This window comes from Carcharodon carcharias, chromosome 28, assembly GCF_017639515.1.
Source record: "Carcharodon carcharias isolate sCarCar2 chromosome 28, sCarCar2.pri, whole genome shotgun sequence".
Classification (NCBI taxonomy): Eukaryota; Metazoa; Chordata; class Chondrichthyes; order Lamniformes; family Lamnidae; genus Carcharodon; species Carcharodon carcharias.
In genome coordinates this window covers 2621799-2647727 of record NC_054494.1, presented here as the reverse complement: position 1 = coordinate 2647727, position 25929 = coordinate 2621799, and the positions used below count along the sequence as shown (strand labels likewise).

The window sequence follows — 25929 nt, the reverse complement described above, 5'->3', positions numbered from 1 at the left end:
TGTAGCTCAGGGTTACAGTCAAAGAGCAGCTTGTCCAGCTCAGGGTCACAGTCAGAGAGCAGATTGTCCAGCTCAGTGTTACATTCAGAGAACAGCTTGTTCAGCTCAGGGTCACAGTCAAGGAGCAGCTTGCCCTGCTCAGGGTCACAGTCAGAGAGCAGCTTGTCCAGCTCAGGTTTACAGTCAGAGTGCAGCTTGTCCTGCTCAGGATTACAGTCAGAGAGCAGCTTGTCCAGCTCAGGGTTACATTCAGAGAGCAGCTTGTCCAGCTCAGGGTTACAGTGAGAGAGCAGCTTGTCCTGCTCAGTGTTACTGTCAGAGAGCAGCTTGTCCTGCTCAGGGTCGCAGTCAGAGAGCTCCTTTTGTAGCTCAGCGTCACAGTCAGAGAGCAGCTTGTCCAGCTCAGGGTTACAGTCAGAGAGCAGCTTGTCCTGCTCAGGGTTGCAGTCAGAGAGCTCCTTGTGCAGCTCAGGGTTACAGTCAAAGAGCAGCTTGTCCAGCTCAGTGTCACATTCAGAGAACAGCTTGTTCAGCTCAGGGTCACAGTCAGTGAGCAGATTGTCCAGCTCAGTGTCACATTCAGAGAACAGCTTGTTCAGCTCAGGGTCACAGTCAAGGAGCAGCTTGTCCCGCTCAGGGTCACAGTCAGAGAGCAGCTTGTCCAGCTCAGGTTTACAGTCAAGGAGCAGCTTGTCCAGCTCAGGGTTACATTCAGAGAGCAGCTTGTCCAGCTCAGGGTTACAGTGAGAGAGCAGCTTGTCCTGCTCAGGGTTACTGTCAGAGAGCAGCTTGTCCTGCTCAGGATCACAGTCAGAGAGCTCCTTTTGCAGCTCAGCGTCACAGTCAGAGAGCAGCTTGTCCAGCTCAGGGTTAGTCAGAGAGCAGCTTGTCCTGCTCAGGGTTGCAGTCAGAGAGCTCCTTGTGCAGCTCAGGGATACAGTCAAAGAGCAGCTTGTCCAGCTCAGTGTCACATTCAGAGAACAGCTTGTTCAGCTCAGGGTCACAGTCAGTGAGCAGATTGTCCAGCTCAGTGTCACATTCAGAGAACAGCTTGTTCAGCTCAGGGTCACAGTCAGTGAGCAGATTGTCCAGCTCAGTGTCACATTCAGAGAACAGCTTGTTCAGCTCAGGGTCACAGTCAAGGAGCAGCTTGTCCAGCTCAGGGTTACAGTCAGACAGCAGCTTGTCCAGCTCAGGGTTACAGTCAGAGAGCAGCTTGTCCAGCTCAGGTTTACAGTCAGAGAGCAGCTTGTGCAGCTCATGTTTACAGTCAGAGAGCAGCTTTTGCAGCTCAGGTTTACAGTCAGAGAGCAGCTTGTGCAGCTCAGTTTTACAGTCAGAGAGCAGCTTGTCCAGCTCAGGGTTACAGTCAGAGAGCAGCTTGTCCTGCTCAGGGTTGCAGTCAGAGAGCTCCTTGTGCAGCTCAGGGTTACAGTCAAAGAGCAGCTTGTCCAGCTCAGTGTCACATTCAGAGAACAGCTTGTTCAGCTCAGGGTTACAGTCAAAGAGCAGCTTGTCCAGCTCAGTGTCACATTCAGAGAACAGCTTGTTCAGCTCAGGGTCACAGTCAGTGAGCAGATTGTCCAGCTCAGTGTCACATTCAGAGAACAGCTTGTTCAGCTCAGGGTCACAGTCAGTGAGCAGATTGTCCAGCTCAGTGTCACATTCAGAGAACAGCTTGTTCAGCTCAGGGTCACAGTCAAGGAGCAGCTTGTCCCGCTCAGGGTCACAGTCAGAGAGCAGCTTGTCCAGCTCAGGTTTACAGTCAAGGAGCAGCTTGTCCAGCTCAGGGTTACATTCAGAGAGCAGCTTGTCCAGCTCAGGGTTACAGTGAGAGAGCAGCTTGTCCTGCTCAGGGTCGCAGTCAGAGAGCTCCTTTTGCAGCTCAGCGTCACAGTCAGAGAGCAGCTTGTCCAGCTCAGGGTTACAGTCAGAAAGCAGCTTGTCCTGCTCAGGGCTGCAGTCAGAGAGCTCCTTGTGCAGCTCAGGGTTACAGTCAAAGAGCAGCTTGTCCAGCTCAGTGTCACATTCAGAGAACAGCTTGTTCAGCTCAGGGTCACAGTCAGTGAGCAGATTGTCCAGCTCAGTGTCACATTCAGAGAACAGCTTGTTCAGCTCAGGGTCACAGTCAAGGAGCAGCTTGTCCCGCTCAGGGTCACAGTCAGAGAGCAGCTTGTCGAGCTCAGGTTTACAGTCAGAGTGCAGCTTGTCCTGCTCAGGGTTACAGTCAGAGAGCAGCTTGTCCAGCGCAGGGTTACAGTCAAAGAGCAGCTTGTCCTGCTCAGGGTCGCAGTCAGAGAGCTCCTTGTGCAGCTCAGCGTCACAGTCAGAGAGCAGCTTGTCCAGCTCAGTGTCACATTCAGAGAACAGCTTGTTCAGCTCAGGGTCACAGTCAGTGAGCAGATTGTCCAGCTCAGTGTCACATTCAGAGAACAGCTTGTTCAGCTCAGGGTCACAGTCAGAGAGCAGCTTGTCCAGCTCAGGGTTACAGTCAGAGAGCAGCTTGTCCCTCTCAGGGTTACAGTCAGAGAGCAGCTTGTCCAGCTCTTGGTTACAGTCAGAGAGCAGCTTGTCCAGCTCTTGGTTACAGTCAGAGAGCAGCTTGTCCAGCTCTTGGTTACAGTCAGAGAGCAGCTTGTCCAGCTCAGGGTTACAGTCAGAGAGCAGCTTGTCCAGCTCAGGGTGTTGCTGAGAATTGGGTTGAAATCTGTGCAATTTGTTTTTTTGTAGTTTTCTATCATCATTGGAACCATCTTCACTTTGGAACTTGCAGCTGGAATCCTCGCTTTCGTCTTCCAGGACTGGGTCAAGCAGAAGGCGCAGAGTTTTATTCAAGACCACATCACTTTTTATCGCGATGATATCGATCTTCAGAACATCATTGACGCCGTCCAGAAATATGTACGTGTCGTTCATCCCACCCCGGGGGGGGGGGGGGGGGGGGGGGGGTGCGGGGTGGGGCCTGTCACCAGCTGACTCCCGGGCAGGCAGGGCCTGTAGCCGGCGACCCCTGGGGCGGAGCCTGTCACCGGGCAACCCTGCGGGGTTGATAAGAGGGCTCTTGTTCTGCTGGGAAGGGTTCAGACTGTTCCTGTTTGAAATGCTTTTCCCTGTTGGGTTTGCTGACTGTAGTGAGTTGGGACCCAGGCTCCCATGTTGGGACCAGGAGCTGTCACTGGAGGTTTGTAGACAGGAGAATTTCACTAAGTTGCAGTTCATCAAACATCATTTTAGAGATTTATTGGTCCTGAAACAACCTGTCCGTTTGGCCTTGTCACATTCATTGCTGCCTCACCGCCTGTCACACCCCCTGTCTCACCACCTGTCACCCCCGTCTCACCGCCTGTCACACCCCCGTCTCACCACCTGTCACACCCCCTGTCTCACCGCCTGTCACACCCCCGTCTCACCCCCATCTCACCGCCTGTCACACCCCCGTCTCACCGCCCGTCTCACCGCCTGTCATACTCTCACCGCCCGTCTCACCGCCCGTCACACTCTCACCGCCCGTCTCACCGCCCGTCACAATCTCACCGCCCGTCTCACCGCTCGTCTCACCGCCCGATCACCGCCTGTCACAATCTCGCCGCCCGTCCCACCGCCTGTCACAATCTCACCGCCCGTCTCACCACCTGTCTCACCGCCCGTCACAATCTCACCGCTCGTCTCACCGCTCGTCTCACCGCCCGTCTCACCGCCTGTCACAATCTCACCGCCCGTCTCACCACCTGTCTCACCGCCCGTCACAATCTTACCGCTCGTCTCACCGCCCGTCTCACCGCCCATCACAATCTCACCGCCTGTCTCACCGCTCGTCTCACCGCCCGTCTCACCGCCTGTCACACTCTCACCGCCTGTCTCACCGCCCGTCACAATCTCACCGCCCGTCTCACCGCTCGTCTCACCGCTCATCTCACTGCCCGTCTCACCGCCTGTCACACTCTCACCGCCCGTCTCACCACCCGTCACACTCTCACCGCCCGTCTCACCACCCGTCACAATCTCACCGCCCGTCTCACCGCCCGTCTCACCGCCTGTCACAATCTCGCCGCCCGTCTCACCGCCTGTCACAATCTCACCGCCCGTCTCACCACCTGTCTCACCACCTGTCTCACCGCTCGTCTCACCGCTCGTCTCACCGCCCGTCACAATCTCACCGCCCGTCTCACCACCCGTCTCACCACCCGTCTCACCAACTGTCACACTCTCACCGCCCGTCTCACCACCTCCCTCACCACCGGCCTCACCACTCTTGCCCTGATCTTGTGTTCTCTTTGCTCTCTATCAGATGCAGTGTTGTGGAGCTGCCAGCCCTAATGATTGGAACAACAATGTTTACTTCAACTGTTCCCAGGAGAATAGCAGCCGGGAGAAATGTGGTGTTCCCTTCTCCTGTTGTTTGCCTGACCCAGCTGTAAGTGACCAGCCATGATATTGATAGACTCTTACTCCTCTTTTAATCATTCAGATATCAGATCATTAGGGAACGATTGAGGAATAAAATGAGAGAGATAAATGGAGGATTTCTCAAGAGAGTGAAAGACTGGGACACAAGGAGATACCAGTTCAGATACGATAGGCCGAATGGTCTCCTTCTACACTAACAATCTGTGTGATCAAGTGATCGAGAAATGATTTGTAAATGTAAAGACATGAGCGAGATTCAGATATGAGGTTGGGGAGGTGTTTACACAGGGAGATGATGATATCAGGTTTAACCTAATGCAGTAAAATAGAGGCACCCAGAATGCACCAAAGATCCAGCTCACTGATCCTTTATACCCTGTATCAAAACCAGACATACATCCCTGAGAAAGATTATCCAAAAGAAATAAACTCTTTCTTTCATGGGACGAGGGCATCGCTGGCAAGACCAGCATTTGTTGACCATCCCTAAGTGCCCTTGAACCGAGGGTCTTGCTCGGCCATTTCAGAGGGCAGATAGGAGTCAACCACATTACTGTGGGTCTGGAGTCACATGTAGGCCAGACCAGGCAAGGACAGCAGATTTCCTTCCCTGAAGGGCCTTAGTGAATCAGATGGGTTTTCCAATAATCAGTGGTATTATTACTGACTCTAGCTTTTCTGTGCCAGATTTTATTAATTGTATTTAAATTCCACCGGCTGCCATGGTGGGATTTGAACCTGTGTCCCCAGAGCGTTAGCCTGGGCCCCTGGATTACCATTCCAGTGATATTACCGTTTGTGTTAGCATCATCTTTACAATGGACGACTCTTGCCTGACACTCCAAACGCACACAAATCCGGGGAGAGCTCAGATCCTTGTCCTGAATGAGTGCTTTCAGAATTGAACAAGAGCAGGAAGATCTTGCACTCAGCACAAGCGAACGATAATGATTCTGAACCTCGCTCTTTTACCTCCTGTCCTCACTCTTTGTAAAGTGGGTTTGAGGTTAAAATTGGATCTGTAGTGCAGCAAAGAAACAAACTGGAAAGCGAGCGGGTGGGCGGCTGGAAGCTTGTGGGTTGCTCTGGGAAACTGAGGATTACTTTGCCCCCCTGACCATGAGGAGGTACCTTCCACCCCTCGGGGCTTGTCACACTGGCAGGGACATTGTGCTGTCCAGATGTCCTCGTAGGTCTTTAACAGCTGGATGCACCCTCTCCAGTTCTTCTTACTGCCTTTCCTGGCACAAACAGAGGGTCTCGTCTCCCACTGCAGCTCACTCCTCTGGCTCCAGCCCAGCTGCAGTTCACCAAGGCCTCCGCGCTCTCCCCTCGAAGGAAAAGACAGGCAGCTGTAAATTCAGCCAGCGCCCTCCCGGCCATCGCCACCTGCTGGCAGCAAACAGTGCAGCAGCCGCAGGGCCTGGTGTGAGTCAGGGAGACAGAACCACTCCGCAGTTACATGAGGGAAAGGACAATGCTGCAAATCGAGTGTAAAATGGAGGAAGCCTAACTTCAGTTAATGGATCTGATCCACATGTATGGGAACCCAGACTTGTTCAATTCCTCTTTTAGCAACAATTCAACTGAGGGAAGGAAATCTACCGTCATACCCGGACTGGCCTACATGCGACTCCAGACCAGCAGCGATGTGGATGAGTCTCTCTTTCCTTTCCTGTCCTGTGACCGCTCTGCCCCCTCATTAAGATGCTTGGACTCAATGAGATGCAGTTTGATGGGCAAGTTGTTCCCATTCTGAGTAACTGGCAGCCGGTTCCTCCCAGTCATTACCTGCAAGGTGCTACCGTACTTCAGGGAGCTCAGCAGAGCATCTTGCAAACGTTTTCTCTGTGTATTCCTGGAGCATTGGCCATTTCAGAAAACAGGATCTCGTGGGGAAAGACACATTATGGCCAACCAGACACAGTATCCACCATAGTTAATCTAGTTCAAGGTGCTGACTCTCACTGGGGTACAGGTCCCCTCCTCTCCTGAAGGTACTGACTCTCACTGGGGTACAGGGTCCCCCTCCTCTCCTGAAGGTACTGACTCTCACTGGGGTACAGGTCCCCTCCTCTCCTGAAGGTGCTGACTCTCACTGGGGTACAGGTCCCCTCCTCTCCTGAAGGTGCTGACTCTCACTGGGGTACAGGTACCCCTCCTCTCCTGAAGGTGCTGACTCTCACTGGGGTACAGGTCCCCTCCTCTCCTGAAGGTACTGACTCTCACTGGGGTACAGGGTACCCCTCCTCTCCTGAAGGTGCTGACTCTCACTGGGGTACAGGTCCCCTCCTCTCCTGAAGGTGCTGACTCTCACTGGGGTACAGGTCCCTTCCTCTCCTGAAGGTGCTGACTCTCACTGGGGTACAGGTCCCCTCCTTTCCTGAAGGTGCTGACTCTCACTGGGGTACAGGTCCCCCTCCTCTCCTGAAGGTGCTGACTCTCACTGGGGTACAGGTCCCCTCCTTTCCTGAAGGTGCTGACTCTCACTGGGGTACAGGTCCCTTCCTCTCCTGAAGGTGCTGACTCTCACTGGGGTACAGGTCCCCTCCTTTCCTGAAGGTGCTGACTCTCACTGGGGTACAGGTCCCCTCCTCTCCTGAAGGTGCTGACTCTCACTGGGGTACAGGTCCCCTCCTTTCCTGAAGGTGCTGACTCTCACTGGGGTACAGGTCCCCTCCTCTCCTGAAGGTGCTGACTCTCACTGGGGTAGGAGTCCCCACCTCTCCTGAAGGTACTGACTCTCACTGGGGTACAGGGTCCCCCTCCTCTCCTGAAGGTGCTGACTCTCACTGGGGTACAGGGTACCCCTCCTCTCCTGAAGGTGCTGACTCTCACTGGGGTACAGGTCCCCCTCCTCTCCTGAAGGTGCTGACTCTTACTGGGGTACAGGTCCCCCTCCTCTCCTGAAGGTGCTGACTCTCACTGGGGTACAGGGTCCCCCTCCTCTCCTGAAGGTACTGACTCTCACTGGGGTACAGGTCCCCTCCTCTCCTGAAGGTGCTGACTCTCACTGGGGTACAGGTCCCCTCCTTTCCTGAAGGTGCTGACTCTCACTGGGGTACAGGTCCCCTCCTCTCCTGAAGGTGCTGCTCTCACTGGGGTAGGAGTCCCCACCTCTCCTGAAGGTACTGACTCTCACTGGGGTACAGGGTACCCCTCCTCTCCTGAAGGTACTGACTCTCACTGGGGTACAGGGTACCCCTCCTCTCCTGAAGATGCTGACTCTCACTGGGGTACAGGTCCCCCTCCTCTCCTGAAGGTGCTGACTCTTACTGGGGTACAGGTCCCCCTCCTCTCCTGAAGGTGCTGACTCTCACTGGGGTACAGGGTCCCCCTCCTCTCCTGAAGGTACTGACTCTCACTGGGGTACAGGTCCCCCTCCTCTCCTGAAGGTGCTGACTCTCACTGGGGTACAGGTCCCCCTCCTCTCCTGAAGGTGCTGACTCTCACTGGGGTACAGGTCCCCCTCCTCTCCTGAAGGTGCTGACTCTCACTGGGGTACAGGTCCCCCTCCTCTCCTGAAGGTGCTGACTCTTACTGGGGTACAGGTCCCCTCCTCTCCTGAAGGTGCTGACTCTCACTGGGGTACAGGTCCCCCTCCTCTCCTGAAGGTGCTGACTCTCACTGGGGTACAGGTCCCCCTCCTCTCCTGAAGGTGCTGACTCTCACTGGGGTACAGGTCCCCCTCCTCTCCTGAAGGTGCTGACTCTCACTGGGGTACAGGTCCCCTCCTTTCCTGAAGGTGCTGACTCTCACTGGGGTACAGGACCCCTCCTCTCCTGAAGGTGCTGACTCTCACTGAGGTATGGATCTGCTGATTTTGCACAAGTTTTTCTGAATATTTATGGAGGTGGCTTCAAGAAGGCGAGTATTGTTTGTTCGACAGTCCTCCCATTGAATCTGGAGGATGCAGCAGAGGCATTGCACATGGAATTTCTCTAGAATCTCACTGACTCGCAGTCCACGTCTCACTGCAGCACAGGAGTGTGACAACAACTCTTCTGTACACTAGGACTTTTGTTGACTTGCAGAGGTCTTTGTTGTCAAACAATTACTGCTGCAGTTTGTAGAAGGCTGAGCTGGCACAGCTGATCCGGCGTTGGATCTCCTCGTCAATGGTGCCCTTTTGAGAGAGGTGGCTACCAAGGTATGGGAAGTGTTCAACATATTCTAGCGTCTCCCCTTCAATATGTATGGAAGGTGGAATATTTTATAGGAGTTTTGCCTGAATGCTTGCGGAGCTGGCTTCAAGAAGGACTGTAGCATTTGGTGTGGGTTTACATGAGTTTTGTTTTGGCCATATTCAAGGACAGGCTGAATTTCTTGTATGCAAAATTGAAGACATCAAGAGTGACTTGAAAATCTAGTGCAGAATGGGCAATGACCCTGTAGTCATCCACAAACTGTAGATCATGTGTGTTTTTGAGAGTCGGTTTAGTTTTGGCACAGAGGCGACTGAGGTTAGAGTGTTCCATCTGGACGGTATTTAATATTGATACGAGAGAACAGTTGATCTTTCAGGTGAATAGCCACTGTCAGGTAGATTGTAAATAGTATAGGGGCTACCACTCAGCCTTGCTTGACCCCGGTCTGTATTTTGAAGCCGTCTGTTTCAGATATCCCACTCCAGGCAGCTGCAGCCATATCATCATGAAACAGGATTGTGATGTAGTTTGTTGGATGTCCAAACTCTGAAGCACAATTCACAGAGCCTCGTGATCTACTGAGTCAAATGCTTTGGACAGGTCGATGAATGCAATGAAGAGTTCCTGGTGGAGTTGCAACATTTTTCTTGGATTTGCCTGGTAACAAAGACCATGTCAGAGGTTCCTCTGTAAGATCAAAAGCCACACTATGTCCCTGGGTGATTTCCTCAGCCACAGGAAGTAAGTGATTCAGAGGAATGTGTCAGAATTTTCCCTGCTTTGGATGAGAGGGAAATACCTCGATAGTTTCCTCAGCATGATTTATCTCCCTTCTTGAAGATAGTTACAGTTGTCACATTCCTGAAGTTGATGTGGAGTGGGGAGGTCTTTTTCATTCCAAATCCATTGGATGAGTACGTGGAGGTTTAATTTAAGCAGAAGTCCGGCAGCTTTGAAGAGCTCAGCTGGAAAACCATTAGGGGCGCAGGCTTTGTTGTTTTTCATCTGTTTGATTGCTTGTTGCAGCTCTCCCAACGATGGTGGTTCACCCGTGGATTCTAACCCAGGGACCTGAGGGATAACCTGGAGAGTATCAGCTGCCCCTGTGGACTTATAGTTCAAATTTCACAGGACTGTCCAAATGGACCTGAGCAGAAGGCTGGGAGTGACTTTGTTTAACGTGGGGACCATGGGGCGCCATCTTTATCCACGTGACCTTGTCGGATTGCTGGTCATATTTTGTGACATGTTGAGCCACGATGACTGGGAGGGACCATCTTGCCACTGCAGTTTTGCTTCCACCTTTGCAGCCGGTGGGATACAATCGTCTTTCCCTTATTCTGCCACTGAGGAATTTTGGGGCCACACTTTGGCACTTTCCCCGGATCTTGTTGCCATGGGGGGGTCGGGGGGTGGTGGGGGGGGTGCGGTTTGGGGGGCCTACCAGGAGCAAGGAGCTCCCAAAGGCATTGCTCAAGGGGTCATTGGAGCACCCAGGCCTCTCCATCATGTCAAGGTCGTAGAGGGTCCTTGTACCCCCGTGAGAGAAGGAGATCCATTCTACAGGCCAGTCACTTTAACCTCGATGTTGGGGATGCTTCTAGAAATGGGATTTGGGCAAACTTGAGTTAATTAAGCAAAGCTAGCACTAATTTGTTAAGGAGCAATTGTTGGAATGACTTGCTGGAGTTGTTTTTGAACAGGTAACAGAGAGGGTTGATGAGGGCAATGCTGTTGATGTGGTGCAAATGGACAACCAAAAGACATTTGATACGAGCCACACAACAGACTTGTGAGAAAAGTCATAGCCTATGGAAGGAAAGGGACAGCATCAAAATAGATAGGGAATTGGCTGAGTGACTGGAACCAGAGAGTCATGGTTTTGGGCTGGAGGAAGGTTTCTTGTGAAATTCCCCAGGGGTCAGTGTTGGGACCCCCACTCTTCCTGAGACATATTAATGACCTAGGATTAGTGTACAGGGAACAGTTTCAAAGTTTGTGGGAGATACAAAATTTGGAAGTATTCTAAACTGTGAGGAGGATAGTGCAGAACTTCAGACGGACATAGACAAGTTGGTGGAATGGGCAGACAAGTGGCAGATGAAATTCAATATAGAGAAGTGTGAAATGATTAATTTTAATAGGAAGAACATGGAGACACAATAGAAAATAAAGGGTACAATTGTAAAGGGATTGCAGGAGCAGAGGGACCTGGGTGTTTATGTGACTAAATCATTGAAGGTGACAGGACAGATTGAGAGAGCAGTTAATGAAGCATGCAGTATCCTCTGCTTTATTAACAGTGCCATAGAACGCAAGAGCAAGGAGGTGATGTTAAACTTGTATAAGGCATGAGTTCGTCCTCAGCTGGAATATTATGTCCAGTTCTGGGCACTGCTCTTTAGAAAGGATGAGAAGGCATTAAAGAGAGTGCAGAAAAGATTCACGAGAATGGTTACGAGGATGAGGAACCTCAGTCATGTCGATAGATTGGAGAAGTTGGGATTGTTTTCCTTGGAGAAAAGGTTGTGAGGAGCTTTGGGACAGTTTTCCTTGAGATTTGGGACCGCTTCCCTTGAGATTTGGGAGGGTTTCCCTTGAGATTTGGGAGGGTTTCCCTTGGAGAAAAGACGGTTGAGAGGAGATTTGATAAATTTATTCAAAATCATGAGTAGATAAGGAGAAACTGTACCGACTGGTAGAAGGGTTGAGAACGAGAGGGCACAGATTTAAGGTAATTAGTAAAAAAAGCAATGGCTACATGAGGAGAAGCTTTTTGATGCAGCAAGTGGTTCGGGGTTGCAATGCGCTGCCTGAGAGTGTGGTGCAGGCAGGTTCAACCAAGGCACTCGAGAGGGAATTGGATTATTTTCGGAAAACAAATGTTCAGGGTTGTGTGGAGAAGGTGGGGGAGTGGAACTAGGTGCATTGCTCTTTCAGAGAGTTGGCACAGACGTGATGGGCTGAATGGCCTTCTGCGCTGTAACAATTCTGTGATTCTGTTCCCCAGTGAGAATTAGGACCAAGGAGAGGAGGGGACCGGAGCCCAGTGAGAGTCAGAAATTGGGTAATATATTGCTGATGCTACTGGCTTAACTGGGTGTGTGTCTGATGGTTATTTGGTGCAGCCCTGACTAGGTTCACATTGGAAACTCTCTTCTCTTTTGCAGCAGAACGTTGTGAACACTCAGTGTGGTTACGATATCCGATCCAAGAATAAGGTATTAAACTCCAGCCATGCTTGTCTCCTGTGTCAAAGTTACCCAGGGTTATAGTGAGCTGGTTCCATTCAGACTCTGCCAGTTCCTTTATTATTCCCAGCTCTCCGCCAAACAAAGAGACCTGACTCTATCTGTCCCCACGTCCTCTGTGTTTCTGTTAGACATGGTCACAATTCTCATCTCCATCCTGTAGAAGAGGGAATTCTGACAGTGTGAACGATGGTGCAGCTGCTGAGCACGGTTCTCCTTGGTGACTATAGGAGAGGTGATTGCAGGACACTCCATCACCATGGCACATATAGTCCATGTCCCCCTCTCACTCATCCACCCCCATTGTATTCTCACAGTCACTGAACTCTTATTATATAGCTCGGATCACAGAGTCCGGAGCCCGTGTCCCAACACCAGGATCAGGGAGTCCGGAGCCCATGTCCCAACACCTGGATCAGGGAGTCCGGAGCCTGTGTCCCAGCACCAGGATCACTGAGTCCGGAGCCCGTGTCCCAACACCAGGATCAGGGAGTCCGGAGCCCGTGTCCCAGCACCAGGATCAGGGAGTCCGGAGCCCGTGTCCCAGCACCAGGGTCAGGGAGTCCGGAGCCCGTGTCCCAACACCAGGATCTGGGAGTCCGGAGCCCGTGTCCCAACACCAGGATCAGGGAGTCCGGAGCCCGTGTCCCAGCACCAGGATCAGGGAGTCCGGAGCCCGTGTCCCAGCACCAGGATCAGGGAGTCCGGAGCCCGTGTCCCAGCACCAGGATCAGGGAGTCCGGAACTCGTGTCCCAGCACCAGGATCACGGAGTCCGGAGCCCATGTCCCAGCACCAGGATCACGAGCACAGGAAGGGACACGGGACTGCACAAGACAGGCAGGCTGTATTTCTCTGCATCTGGAGCCCTCTGTTGGGAATAGTGTAGGGAGAGAATTGGAAATGGGATTGATACCTGCACTAAAACATATTCTGAACATTTCAGGAGGTGAAGGACAGTCTGGTCATTTACACCAAGGGCTGCGTCCAGGCGTTTGAGGACTGGATACCAAGGAACATTTACCTTCTCGCTGGAGCTTTCCTTGTTATAGCCTTTCTGCAGGTTAGAATGAAACTTTCCTTGTTATAGCCTTTCTGCAGGTTAGAATGAAACTTTCCTTGTTATAACCTTCCTGCAGGTTAGAATGAAACTTTCCTTGTTATAACCTTCCTGCAGGTTAGAATGAAACTTTCCTTGTTATAACCTTCCTGCAGGTTAGAATGAAACTTTCCTTGTTATAACCTTCCTGCAGGTTAGAATGAAACTTTCTCTTTGCAAGCTCTGCACACTATCAATCCCATTCACCTTGGTGTTTAAACACATTTACAGGTTGACCCTCAATTAAACAAAACTGTCATATACTGATTCTCACTGTGGTCCAGTTCCACACTCACTGACTCTCACTGGGGTACAGCTCCACAGGCACTGACTGTCTCTGGGGTACATTTCCACAGGCACTGACTCTCACTGGGATACAGTTCCACACACACGGATTCCCACTGGGGTACAGTTCCACACACACTGACTCTCACTGGGCTACAGTTGCACACAGACACTGACTCTCACTGGGGTACAGTCGCACACACACTGACTCTCACTGGGTTACAGTTACACTCACACTGTCTCTGTCAGAGATTAATCATACCGAGGCATCATTAATACATAGAAACCCCATTTATTACTTGTGCACAAGAGAGAACAATACAATGAGAGCTATTGTACCGTCTCAAAGCAGAATAAACAAACACTTGCTTAAAAGCATTTTATAGCCAATCAGTGAATTTTGCATAACTCAATCCACTTATTTGCATACGTTAACTGACCAATCCATGTTTTAGTTAATTTCCATTCCCACCACAACAGTTGCGGTGCCTGCACACTTGGTTATCACAACTTTGATTATATTCAGCCTGAGAAAGAACAACATGGAATGTCTCAGGGCTCAACCTACAACAATGGTCAGACAAGATGGTATTGTTCTTCAAGGTTGCAGTATTTTTCTCTTAGGCCTAGGCATTTAATTCAATTTCTCCATTAACGCTGTAAGTACTAAGTGGGTTCCCTATTTATCTAGCCACCACATCTCCCACTGGGGTACAGTTCCATACACACCAAATCTTATTGTGTACAGTTCCACGGACACTGACTCTCACTGGGATACAGTTCCACGGACACTGACTCTCACTGGGATACAGTTCCACGCACACTGACTCTCACTGGGGTACAGTTCGACACACACTGACTCTCAGTGGGTTACAGCTCCATGCACACTGACTCTCACTGGGTTACAGTTCCACACACACTGACTCTCACTGGGGCACAATTCCACACAAACTGACTCTCACTGGGGCACAATTCCACACACACTGACTCTCACTGGGTTACAGTTCCACGTACACTGACTCTCACTGTGGCACAATTCCACACACAAAGACTCTCACTGAGGCACAATTCCACACACACTGACGCTCACTGGGGTACAGTTCGACAAACACTGACTCTCAGTGGGTTACAGCTCCACGCACACTGACTTTCACTGGGTTACAGTTCCACGCACACTGACTCTCACTGGGGCACAATTCCACACACACTGACTCTCACTGGGGCACAATTCCACACACACTGAATCTCACTGGGGTACAGTTCCACACGCACTGACACTCACTGGGGTAAAGCTCCACACGCACTGACACTCACTGAGTCACAAATCCACACACACTGACTCTCACCGGGTTACAGTTCCACACACACTGACTCTCACTGGGGCACGATTCCACGCACACTGACTCTCACTGGGTTACAGTTCCACACACACTGACTCTCACTGGGGCACAATTCCACACACACTGACTCTCACTGGGGAACAATTCCACACACACTGACTCTCACTGGGTTACAGTTCCACACACACTGACTCTCACTGGGGCACAACTCCACACAAAAAGACTCTCACTGAGGCACAATTCCACACACACTGACTCTCACTGGGGTACAGTTCGACACACAATGGCTCTCAGTGGGTTACAGCTCCACGCACACTGACTATCACTGGGTCACAGTTCCACACACACTGACTCTCACTGGGGCACAATTCCACACACAAAGACTCTCACTGAGGCACAATTCCACGCACACTAACACTCACTGAGGCACAATTCCACACACACTGACTCTCACTGGGGTACAGTTCGACACACACTGACTCTCACTGGGGTACAGTTCCACACACACTGACTCTCACTGGGGTACAGTTCCACACACACTGACTCTCACTGGGGTACAGCTCCACACGCACTGACACTCACTGAGGCACAATTCCACACACACTGACTCTCACTGGGGTGCAGTTCCACACACACTGACTATCACTGGGGCACAATTCCACACACAAAGACTCTCACTGGGGCACAATTCCACACACAAAGACTCTCACTGAGGCACAATTCCACACACACTGATTCTCACAGGGTTACAGTTCCACACACACTGACTCTCACTGGGGTACAGTTCCACAGACTCTGACTCTCACTGGGGTACAGTTCCACACACAAAGACCCTCACTGGGGCACAATTCCACACACACTGACTCTCACTGGGGTACAGTTCCACACACACTGACTCTCACTGGGGTACAGTTCCACACACACTGACTCTCACTGGGGTACAGCTCCACACGCACTGACACTCACAGAGGCACAACTCCACACACAATGACTCTCACTGGGTTACAGTTCCACACACACTGAATCTCAATGGGGCACAGTTCCACACACACTGACTCTCACTGGGGCAGAATTCCACACACACAGACTCTCACTGAGGCACAATTCCACACACACTGACTCTCACTGGGGTACAGTTCGACACACACTGACTCTCACTGGGGTACAGTTCGACACACAATGACTCTCACTGGGGTACAGTTCGACACACACTGACTCTCAGTGCGTTACCGCTCCACGTATACTGACTCTCACTGGGTTACAGTTCCACACACACTGACTCTCTCTGGGGCACAATTCCACACACACTGACTCTCACTGGGGCACAATTCAATACACACTGACTCTCACTGGGGTATAGTTCCACACACACTGACTCTCACTGGGGTACAGTTCGACACACAATGACTCTCACTGGGGTACAGTTCGACACACAATGACTCTCACTGGGGTACAGTTCCACACACACTGAATCTCACTGGGGTGCAGTTCCACACACAAAGACTCTCACTGAGACACAATTCCACACACACTGACTCTCACTGGGGTACAGTTCCACACACACTGTGTCTCACTGGGGCACAATTCCACACACAAAGACTCTCACTGGGGCACAATTCCACACACAAAGACTCTGACTGAGGCACAATTCCACACACACTGACTCTCATGGGATACAGTTGGACACACACTGACTCTCAGTGCGTTACAGCTCCACACATACTGACTCTCACTGGGTTACAGTTCCACACACACTGACTCTCACTGGGGCACAATTCCACACACACTGACTCTCATTGGGGCACAATTCGACACACACTGACTCTCACTGGGGTACAGTTCCACAAACACTGACTCTCACTGGGGTACGGTTCCACACACAAAGACTCTCACTGAGGCACAATTCCACACACACTGACTCTCACTGGGGTACAGTTCCACAAACACTGACTCTCACTGGGGTACAGTTCCACACACACTGACTCACACTGGTGTACAGTTCCACACACACTGACTGTCACTGGGGTACAGTTCCACACACACTGACTCTCACTGGGGTACAGCTCGACACGCACTAACACTCACTAAGACACAATTCCACACACACTGACTCTCACTGTGGTACAGTTCCACACACACTGAATCTCACTGGGGCACAGATCCACACACACTGCCTCTCACTGGGGCACAATTCCACACACAAAGACTCTCACTGAGGTACAGTTCCACATACACTGACTCTCACTGGGGTACAGCTCCACGCATACTGTCTCTCACTGGGTTACAGTTCCACACACACTGACTTTCACTGGGGCACAATTCCACACACACTGACTCTCACTGGGGCACAATTCCACACACACTGACTCTCACTGGGGTACAGTTCTACACACACTGACTCTCACTGGGGTACAGATCCACACACAATGAGTCTCACTGAGGCACAATTCCACGCACACTGACTCTCACTGGGGTACAGTTCCACAAACGCTGACTCTCACTGGGGTACAGTTCCACACACACTGACTCTCACTGGGGTAAAGCTCCACACGCACTGACACTCACTGAGGCACAATTCCACACACACTGACTCTCACTGGGGTACAGTTCCACACACACTGAATCTCACGGGGGCACAGTTCCACACACACTGACACTCACTGAGGCACAATTCCACACACAATGAGTCTCACTGGGGTACAGTTCCACACACACTGAATCTCACTGGGGCACAATTCCACACGCACTGACTCTCACTGGGGTACAGTTCGACACACACTGACTCTCAGTGTGTTACAGCTCCACGCACACTGACTCTCACTGGGTTACAGTTCCACACACACTGACTCTCACTGGGGCACAATTCCACACAAACTGACTCTCAATGGGATACAGTTCCACACACACTGACTCTCAATGGGATACAGCTCCACACACACTGACTCTCACTGGGGTACAGCTCCACACACACTGACTCTCGCTGGGATACAATTCCACACACACTGACGCTCACTGGGGTACAGCTCCACAAACACTGACTCTCACTGAGATACAGTTCCACACACACTGACTCTCAATGGGATACAGCTCCACCCAGACTGACTCTCAAAGGGGTACAGCTCCACACACACTGACTCTCACTGGCGTATATTTCCACACACACTGACTGTCACTGATGTACAGCTCCACACGCACTGACTCTCACTGGGGTACAGATCCACACGCTCTGACTCTCACTGGGGTAAAGATCCACACACACTGACTCTCACTGGGGTACAGCTCCACACACACTGACTCTCACTGGGGTACAGTTCCACACACACTGACTCTCACTGGGATACAGTTCCACACACACTAACTCTCACTGGGGTATGGGTTCCACACACACTGACTTTCACTGGGGTACAGCTCACCGGGCACTGACTCTCACTGGGGTACAGTTCCACACACACTGACTCTCACAGGGGTACAGTTCCACACACACTGAAAATCACTGGGGTATGGGTTCCACACACCTTGACCCTCACTGGTGTACAGTTCCATACACACTGACTCTCACTGGGGTACAGTTCCACACACACTGACTCTCACAGGGGTACAGTTCCACACACACTGAAACTCACTGGGGTATGGGTTCCACACACCTTGACCCTCACTGGTGTACAGTTCCATACACACTGACTCTCACCGGGGTACAGCTCCACACACACTGACTCTCACTGGGGTACAGCTCCACACACACTGACTCTCACTGGGGTACAGCTCCACACACACTGACTCTCACTGGGGTACAGTTCCACACACACTGACTCTCACTGGGATACAGTTCCACACACACTAACTCTCACTGGGGTATGGGTTCCACACACACTGACTTTCACTGGGGTACAGCTCACCGGGCACTGACTCTCACTGGGGTACAGTTCCACACACACTGACTCTCACAGGGGTACAGTTCCACACACACTGAAACTCACTGGGGTATGGGTTCCACACACCTTGACCCTCACTGGTGTACAGTTCCATACACACTGACTCTCACTGGGGTACAGTTCCACACACACTGATTCTCACTGGGGTACAGTTCCACAAACAGTGAGTCTCACTGGGGTAATTTTCCACACACACTAACTCTCACTGGGTATGGGTTCCACACACGCTGACTTTCACTGGGCTACAGCTCACCGGGCACTGACTCTCACTGGGGTACAGTTCCACACACACTGACTCTCACTGGGGCACAATTCGACACACACTGACTCTCACTGGGGTACAGTTCCACAAACACTGACTCTCACTGGGGTACGGTTCCACACACACTGACTCTCACTGAGGCACAATTCCACACACACTGACTCTCACTGGGGTACAGTTGCACAAACACTGACTCTCACTGGGGTACAGTTCCACACTCACTGACTCTCACTGGGGTACAGTTCCACACACACTGACTCTCACTGGGGTACAGTTCCACACACACTGACTCTCACTGGGGTACAGCTCGACACGCACTAACACTCACTAAGACACAATTCCACACACACTGACTCTCACTGTGGTACAGTTCCACACACACTGAATCTCACTGGGGCACAGATCCACACACACTGCCTCTCACTGGGGCACAATTCCACACACAATGAGTCTCACTGAGGCACAATTCCACACACACTGACTCTCACTGGGGTACAGTTCCACACACACTGACTCTCACTGGGGTACAGTTCCACACACACTGACTGTCACTGGGGTACAGTTCCACACACACTGACTCTCACTGGGGTACAGCTCGACACGCACTAACACTCACTAAGACACAATTCCACACACACTGACTCTCACTGTGGTACAGTTCCACACACACTGAATCTCACTGGGGCACAGATCCACACACACTGCCTCTCACTGGGGCACAATTCCACACACAATGAGTCTCACTGAGGCACAATTCCACACACACTGACTCTCACTGGGGTACAGTTCCACAAAGGCTGACTCTCACTGGGGTACAGTTCCACACACACTGACTCTCACTGGGGTAAAGCTCCACACACACTGACACTCACTGAGACGCAATTCCACACACACTGACTCTCACTGTGGTACAGTTCCACACACACTGAATCTCACTGGGGCACAGTTCCACACACACTGACACTCACTGAGGCACAATTCCACACACAATGACTCTCACTGAGGCACAATTCCACACACACTGACTCTCACTGGGGTACAGTTCGACACACACTGACTCTCAGTGTGTTACAGCTCCACGCACACTGAATCTCACTGGGTTACAGTTCCATACACACTGACTCTCACTGGGGCACAATTCCACACAAACTGACTCTCACTGGGGCACAATTCCACACACACTGAATCTCACTGGGGTACAGTTCGAAACACAAAGACTCTCACTGAGGCACAATTCCACACACACTGACTCTCACGGGGGTACAGTTCCACACACACTGTGTCTCACTGGGGCACAATTCCACACACAAAGACTCTCACTGGGGCACAATTCCACGCACAAAGACTCTCACTGAGGCACAATTCGAAACACACTGACTCTCACTGGGATACCGTTCGACACACAATGACTCTCAGTGCGTTACAACTCCACACATACTGACTCTCACTGGGTTACAGTTCCACACACACTGACTCTCACTGGGGCACAATTCCACACACACTGACTCTCACTGGGGCACAATTCCACACACACTGACTCTCACTGGGGTACAGTTCCACAAACACGGACTCTCACTGGGGTACAGTTCCACACACAAAGACTCTCACTGAGGCACAATTCCACACACACTGACTCTCACTGGGGTACAGTTCCACACACACTGACACTCACTGGGGTACAGTTCCACACACACTGACTCTCACTGGGGTACAGCTCGACACGCACTAACACTCACTGAGGCCCAATTCCACACACGCTGACTCTCACTGTGGTACAGTTCCACACACACTGAATCTCACTGGGGCACAGATCCACACACACTGCCTCTCACTGGGGCACAATTCCACACACACTGACTCTCACTGGGGTACAGTTCCACAAACACTGACTCTCACTGGGGTACAGTTCCACACACACTGACTCTCACTGGGGTACAGTTCCACACACACTGACTGTCACTGGGGTACAGTTCCACACACACTGACTCTCCTTGGGGTACAGCTCGACACGCACTAACACTCACTAAGACACAATTCCACACACACTGACTCTCACTGTGGTACAGTTCCACACACACTGAATCTCACTGGGGCACAGATCCACACACACTGCCTCTCACTGGGGCACAATTCCACACACAATGAGTCTCACTGAGGCACAATTCCACACACACTGACTCTCACTGGGGTACAGTTCCACACACACTGACTCTCACTGGGGTAAAGCTCCACGCGCACTGACACTCACTGAGGCACAATTCCACACACAATGACTCTCACTGAGGCACAATTCCACACACACTGACTCTCACTGGGGTACAGTTCCACGTACACTGAATCTCACTGGGGCACAGTTCCACACACACTGACACTCACTGAGGCACAATTCCACACACACTGACTCTCACTGGGGTACAGCTCGACACGCACTAACACTCACTAAGACACAATTCCACACACACTGACTCTCACTGTGGTACAGTTCCACACACACTGAATCTCACTGGGGCACAGATCCACACACACTGCCTCTCACTGGGGCACAATTCCACACACAATGAGTCTCACTGAGGCACAATTCCACACACACTGACTCTCACTGGGGTACAGTTCCACAAAGGCTGACTCTCACTGGGGTACAGTTCCACACACACTGACTCTCACTGGGGTAAAGCTCCACACACACTGACACTCACTGAGACGCAATTCCACACACACTGACTCTCACTGTGGTACAGTTCCACACACACTGAATCTCACTGGGGCACAGTTCCACACACACTGACACTCACTGAGGCACAATTCCACACACAATGACTCTCACTGAGGCACAATTCCACACACACTGACTCTCACTGGGGTACAGTTCGACACACACTGACTCTCAGTGTGTTACAGCTCCACGCACACTGAATCTCACTGGGTTACAGTTCCATACACACTGACTCTCACTGGGGCACAATTCCACACAAACTGACTCTCACTGGGGCACAATTCCACACACACTGAATCTCACTGGGGTACAGTTCGAAACACAAAGACTCTCACTGAGGCACAATTCCACACACACTGACTCTCACGGGGGTACAGTTCCACACACACTGTGTCTCACTGGGGCACAATTCCACACACAAAGACTCTCACTGGGGCACAATTCCACGCACAAAGACTCTCACTGAGGCACAATTCGAAACACACTGACTCTCACTGGGATACCGTTCGACACACAATGACTCTCAGTGCGTTACAACTCCACACATACTGACTCTCACTGGGTTACAGTTCCACACACACTGACTCTCACTGGGGCACAATTCCACACACACTGACTCTCACTGGGGCACAATTCCACACACACTGACTCTCACTGGGGTACAGTTCCACAAACACGGACTCTCACTGGGGTACAGTTCCACACACAAAGACTCTCACTGAGGCACAATTCCACACACACTGACTCTCACTGGGGTACAGTTCCACACACACTGACACTCACTGGGGTACAGTTCCACACACACTGACTCTCACTGGGGTACAGCTCGACACGCACTAACACTCACTGAGGCCCAATTCCACACACGCTGACTCTCACTGTGGTACAGTTCCACACACACTGAATCTCACTGGGGCACAGATCCACACACACTGCCTCTCACTGGGGCACAATTCCACACACACTGACTCTCACTGGGGTACAGTTCCACAAACACTGACTCTCACTGGGGTACAGTTCCACACACACTGACTCTCACTGGGGTACAGTTCCACACACACTGACTGTCACTGGGGTACAGTTCCACACACACTGACTCTCCTTGGGGTACAGCTCGACACGCACTAACACTCACTAAGACACAATTCCACACACACTGACTCTCACTGTGGTACAGTTCCACACACACTGAATCTCACTGGGGCACAGATCCACACACACTGCCTCTCACTGGGGCACAATTCCACACACAATGAGTCTCACTGAGGCACAATTCCACACACACTGACTCTCACTGGGGTACAGTTCCACACACACTGACTCTCACTGGGGTAAAGCTCCACGCGCACTGACACTCACTGAGGCACAATTCCACACACAATGACTCTCACTGAGGCACAATTCCACACACACTGACTCTCACTGGGGTACAGTTCCACGTACACTGAATCTCACTGGGGCACAGTTCCACACACACTGACACTCACTGAGGCACAATTCCACACACAATGACTCTCACTGGGGTACAGTTCCACATACACTGAATCTCACTGGGGCACAGTTCCACACACACTGACACTCACTGAGGCACAGTTCCACACACACTGACTCTCACTGGGGTACAGTTCGAAACACACTGACTCTCAGTGTGTTACAGCTCCACGCACGCTGACTCACTGGGTTACAGTTCCACACACACTGACTCTCACTGGGGCACAACTGCACACACTCTGACTCTCACTGGGGTACAGTTCGACACACACTGACTCTCAGTGGGTTACAGCTCCACCACAATGACTCTCACTGGGTTACAGTTCCACACACACTGACTCTGACTGGGGCACAGTTCCACACATGCTGACTCTCACTGGGGCACAATTCCACACACACTGACTCTCACTGGGGCACAATTCCACACACACTGACTCTCACTGTGGTACAGTTCCACACACACTGACTCTCACTCGGGTACAGTTCCACACACATAGACTCTCACTGAGGCACAATTCCCCCACACTGACTCTCACTGGGGTACAGTTCCACACACACTGACTCTCACTGGGGTACAGTACCACACACACTGACTCTCACTGGGGTACAGCTCCACACGCACTGACACTCCCTGAGGCACAATTCCACACACAAAGACTCTCACTGGGGCACAATTCCACAAACAAAGACTCTCACTGAGGCACAATTCCACTCACACAGACTCTCACTGGAGTACAGTTCGACGCACAGTGACTCTCAGTGGGTTACAGCTCCACACATACTGACTCTCACTGGGTTACAGTTCCACACACACTGACTCTCATTGAGGTACAATTCCACACATAATGACTCTCACTGGGGTACAGTTCCACACATACTGAATCTCAATGGGGCACAGTTCCACACACACTGACTCTCACTGGGGCACAATTCCGCACACAAAGACTATCAATGAGGCACAATTCCACGCACACTGACTCTCACTGGGATACAGTTCGACACACACTGACTCTCACTGGGGTACAGTTCGACACACGCTGACTCTCACTGAGGTACAGTTCCACACACACTGACTCTCACTGGTGTACAGCTCCACACGCACTGACACTCACTGAGGCACAATTCCACACACACTGACTCTCACTAGGGTACAGTTCCACACACACTGTTCCCACTGGGCCACAATTCCACACACAAAGACTCCCACTGGGGCACAATTCCACTTACAAAGACTCTCAGTGAGGCACAATTCCACACACACTGACTCTCACTGGGATACATTTCGACACACACAGACTCTCATTGCGTTACAGCTCCACGCATACTGAATCTCACTGGGTTACAGTTCCACACACACTGACTCTCACTGGGGCACAATTCCAAACACAATGACTCTCACTGGGGCACAATTCCACACACACTGACTCTCACTGGGGTACAGTTCCACAAACAAAGACTCTCACTGAGGCACAATTCCACACACACTGACTCTCACTGGGGTACAGTTCCACACACACTGACTTTCACTGGGGTACAGTTCCACACACAAAGACTCTCACTGAGGCACAATTCCACACACACTGACTCTCACTGGGGTACAGTTCCACACACACTGACTCTCACTGGGGTACAGTTCCACACACACTGACTCTCACTGGGGTACAGTTCCACACACACTGACTTTCACTGGGGTACAGTTCCACACACAAAGACTCTCACTGAGGCACAATTCCACACACACTGAATCTCACTGGGGTACAGTTCCGCACACAAAGACTCTCACTGAGGCTCAATTCCACACACGCTGACTCTCACTGAGGTACAGTTCCACACACACTGACTCTCACTGGTGTACAGCTCCACACGCACTGACACTCACTGGGGCACAGTTCCACACACAATGTGTCCCACTGGGGCACAATTCCACACACAAAGACTCTCACTGAGGCACAATTCCACACGCACTGACACTCACTGGCGTACAGTTGCACACACACTGACTCTCACTGGGGTACAGTTCGACACACACTGACTCTCAGTGGGTTACAGCTCCACGCACACTGACTCTCACTGGGTTGCAGTTCCACACGCACTGACTCTCACTGGGGCACAATTCCACACACACTGACTCTCACTGGGGTACAGTTCATCACACAAAGACTCTCACTGAGGCACAATTCCACACACACTGACTCTCTCTGGGGAACACTTCCACACACACTGACTCTCACTGGGGTACAGTTCCACACACACTGACTCTCACCTGGGTACAGCTCCACATGCACTGACACTCACTGAGGCACAATTCCACACACACTGACTCTCACTGGGGTACAGTTCGACACACACTGACTCTCACTGGGGTACAGTTCCACACACACTGACTCTCACTGGGGTACAATTCCACACACACTGACTCGCACTGGGGTTACAGTTCCACACACACTGAATCTCACTGGGGCACAGTTCCACACACACTGACTGTCACTGAGGCACAATTCCACACGCACTGACTCTCACTGGGGTACAGTTCGACACACACTGACTCTCAGTGTGTTACAGCTCCACGCACACTGACTCTCACTGGGTTACAGTTCCACACACACTGACTCTCACTGGGGCACAATTCCACACAAACTGACTCTCAATGGGATACAGTTCCACACACACTGACTCTCAATGGGATACAGCTCCACACACACTGACTCTCACTGGGGTACAGCTCCACACACACTGACTCTCGCTGGGATACAATTCCACACACACTGACGCTCACTGGGGTACAGCTCCACAAACACTGACTCTCACTGAGATACAGTTCCACACACACTGACTCTCAATGGGATACAGCTCCACCCAGACTGACTCTCAAAGGGGTACAGCTCCACACACACTGACTCTCACTGGGGTACAGCTCCACACACACTGACTGTCACTGGGGTACAGCTCCACACGCACTGACTCTCACTGGGGTACAGCTCCACACACACTGACTCTCACTG

The 25929-nt window shown here is 51.6% G+C and overlaps 1 protein-coding gene across 1 annotated transcript in view; it reads left to right on the top strand.

Annotated features, from left to right (window-relative positions):
• LOC121270902 (tetraspanin-14-like) overlaps positions 1–25929 on the top strand; it is a 345453-nt gene that overhangs the window by 251333 nt on the left and 68191 nt on the right. Inside the window, exons 4-7 of the mRNA XM_041176484.1 lie at positions 2731–2901; positions 4289–4414; positions 11726–11776; positions 12752–12868. Coding sequence (XP_041032418.1) covers positions 2731–2901; positions 4289–4414; positions 11726–11776; positions 12752–12868 — 465 coding nt within the window. The remainder of the gene's footprint in view (positions 1–2730; positions 2902–4288; positions 4415–11725; positions 11777–12751; positions 12869–25929) is intronic.